The 2304-nt window shown below is 39.6% G+C and overlaps 1 protein-coding gene across 1 annotated transcript; it reads left to right on the top strand.

Moving 5' to 3' along the window:
- The first annotated feature begins 1251 nt into the window (after positions 1-1251).
- On the top strand, positions 1252-1788 carry LOC137638950 (uncharacterized protein aq_1476-like). Its single transcript, XM_068371300.1, has 2 exons — positions 1252-1534; positions 1619-1788. Exons 1-2 carry the CDS (start codon positions 1252-1254, stop codon positions 1786-1788), a joined length of 453 nt encoding a protein of 150 aa, XP_068227401.1.
- The last annotated feature ends 516 nt before the right edge of the window (positions 1789-2304 follow it).

Here is a 2304-nt window from a genome sequence, read left to right on the forward strand (position 1 = left end):
CTTGAAGACATTCCGGAAGCCTTCTTGTTCTCCCTTCTTGACGACCCACAATACGTTGAGAGAGAGAGAGAGAGAGAGAGAGAGAGAGAAGAGAGAGAGAGAGAGAGAGAGAGAGAGAGACATTCCGGAAGCTTTCTTGCTCTCCCTTCTTGACGACCTACAATACGTTGAGAGAGAGAGAGAGAGAGAGAGAGAGAGAGAGAGAGAGAATTGTCCAGGAATTCCGTCGATGTAGTTAACGAGTCAAAGTGTCTTCAGGGAAGTTCTCAAGTCTCTCCAGAGGCTTCACAGAATTAATGTGTGAGAGGCTCGGAGCTTGGAGGGGAGCCTGAAGGTCTCCGGAAGCTATATTTTGTTTTTTCAAAATAAAGTTGGTCAAAGGAGAATCATCTGGTAATCTAGCACAGATTTCTATGAGAATGTTCGGAGTGTACCAAAAAGCGATCAACGCAATGAGGAACCCATTCAACGGAATCTTAGGGGGATTATTCAAGGCATCACAAACAGCTGGTGTTCAGGAGCAGCAGTTGGAGTGTGAGACCTATTTAAAGGATCTTGAAGGACAATTGAGGAAAGTTCAAGAGTCTTTCGCATTCAGGATGGTGTCTTGGCTACTGCCCAAGAGGAGTGACAACTCTGAGGCTGGGATCGGAGATGTTCCCGTCCTCCAACGACTCCTGTCCTCCATCCCTGTGGTCGGAGAATTCTGGAGTTCGGGGCAGGATCTTCAGGGATGTCAACTGAAGGTCCAGACTATGGAACGGCAACTGGATATGCTTATGACTGATCTGAAACCTACTGGAATTCTGAGGAGATTTCTGCCAGACTTCGTCTCTGGAACTGAGGGTGGAACTATTGTCCCTCAAATGAGTGGTGGCAATTGGTTTACTGTTCTTCTGGTTGGTGTTATTGTGGCTGGAAATGTATTGTTGTGGAAATTCTTGTCCACAGATAAGGAAGAAAAGGAACTGAATGAGTTAGGTGAAATTATTCAACTGATGGAGGAAGAAATTGAATTTTTAGACAAAGAAGTGGAGAATGACAGGGAGGAAGACGAAGTAAAAAAAAGAGCTGAGGGCAGAGATTCAACGTCTCTGCAACAGAGTCGAAGCTCTTCAAAACGAAAAGGATATCGAGACTGAAAAATTCTCAACAGAGTTGCAAGATCTTCAACAAACTAACGATCAGCTAAAAGACGAATTATCAAATAAAGATGCTTCAATCGGAGAATATCTAAATCAATTAACTAAGATGGAACAAATAAATCTTAAAATAATCGAGAAACTAGTAAATGTTGGAGGTGAAAAAGCAGAGTCTATTCATCGGTTGGAATCTATATTTGAGGGAGAAATTGAGGAATTAGAAAAAACAATTCAGAATCAAGTGGACATTATTAAAGCGATGGAAACAGAAAAAGAAAGACTAGAGATGAAGCTGACTGAGGTTAAAGAAAAGGATTTGGTCAGGAACAAAAATTACAACAGCCTCTTAGAGGAGTTAGTAAATCTTAAGGAAGAATATTACGAGAAATCAAGTGAGATGGAAGAAAAAAATCTTGAATTAAGTAAGCAACTAGAAAAAGGTTAGCATGAAAAGGTTGCCTCTATTCATCGGTTAGAATCTGTATTTGAGGAAGATATTGAGGAACTGAAAGAGACAATTGAGAAGCAATTAGAAATTATTAGAGAGATGGAAACAGAAAAAGAAAGACTAGAGATGAAGCTGACTGAGGCTAAAGAAAAGGATTTGGTCAAGAACAAAAATTACAACAGCCTCTTAGAAGAGTAGGCAGAAGGCAACTGACGAACAAGGAAAGAATACGATGAAATTAGGAAGGAAATTGACGAACTCAGGAAACTGGAAGATGAAATGTCAAAAGAAACCGAAAAAACTAAAGATCATGAAAAACTAGAACAGACAGAAGAGATCAGCAATGAAGAGCCTTTAAACGAAGACGTAAAATAGCCTTTAATTCTAGAAGTAAGTCACCTTGAAATAAAGGTAAAAAAGCCCCTAATACGAGAAATGAGGCACGCCAAAATAGAGGTAAAAAACCCCTTAATACTAGAAATAAGGCACCTCAAAATAGAGGTTAATAAACCTTAATGCTAGAAATAAGGCATATAAAAATAGAGGTAAAAAATGGCCCTAATGCTATAAATAAGGCTCCTAAAAATAGAGGTAAAAGAGCTTCTAATGCTACAAGTAACGGACCTCAAAATCTAGGTCAAAAAGCCCCTAATTCTATAGATAAGGCTCCTAAAATAGAAGTCAAAGAGCCTCTAAAGTTGTAAATAAGGCACC

Source organism: Palaemon carinicauda, chromosome 1 (assembly GCF_036898095.1).
Source record: "Palaemon carinicauda isolate YSFRI2023 chromosome 1, ASM3689809v2, whole genome shotgun sequence".
NCBI lineage: Eukaryota > Metazoa > Arthropoda > Malacostraca > Decapoda > Palaemonidae > Palaemon > Palaemon carinicauda.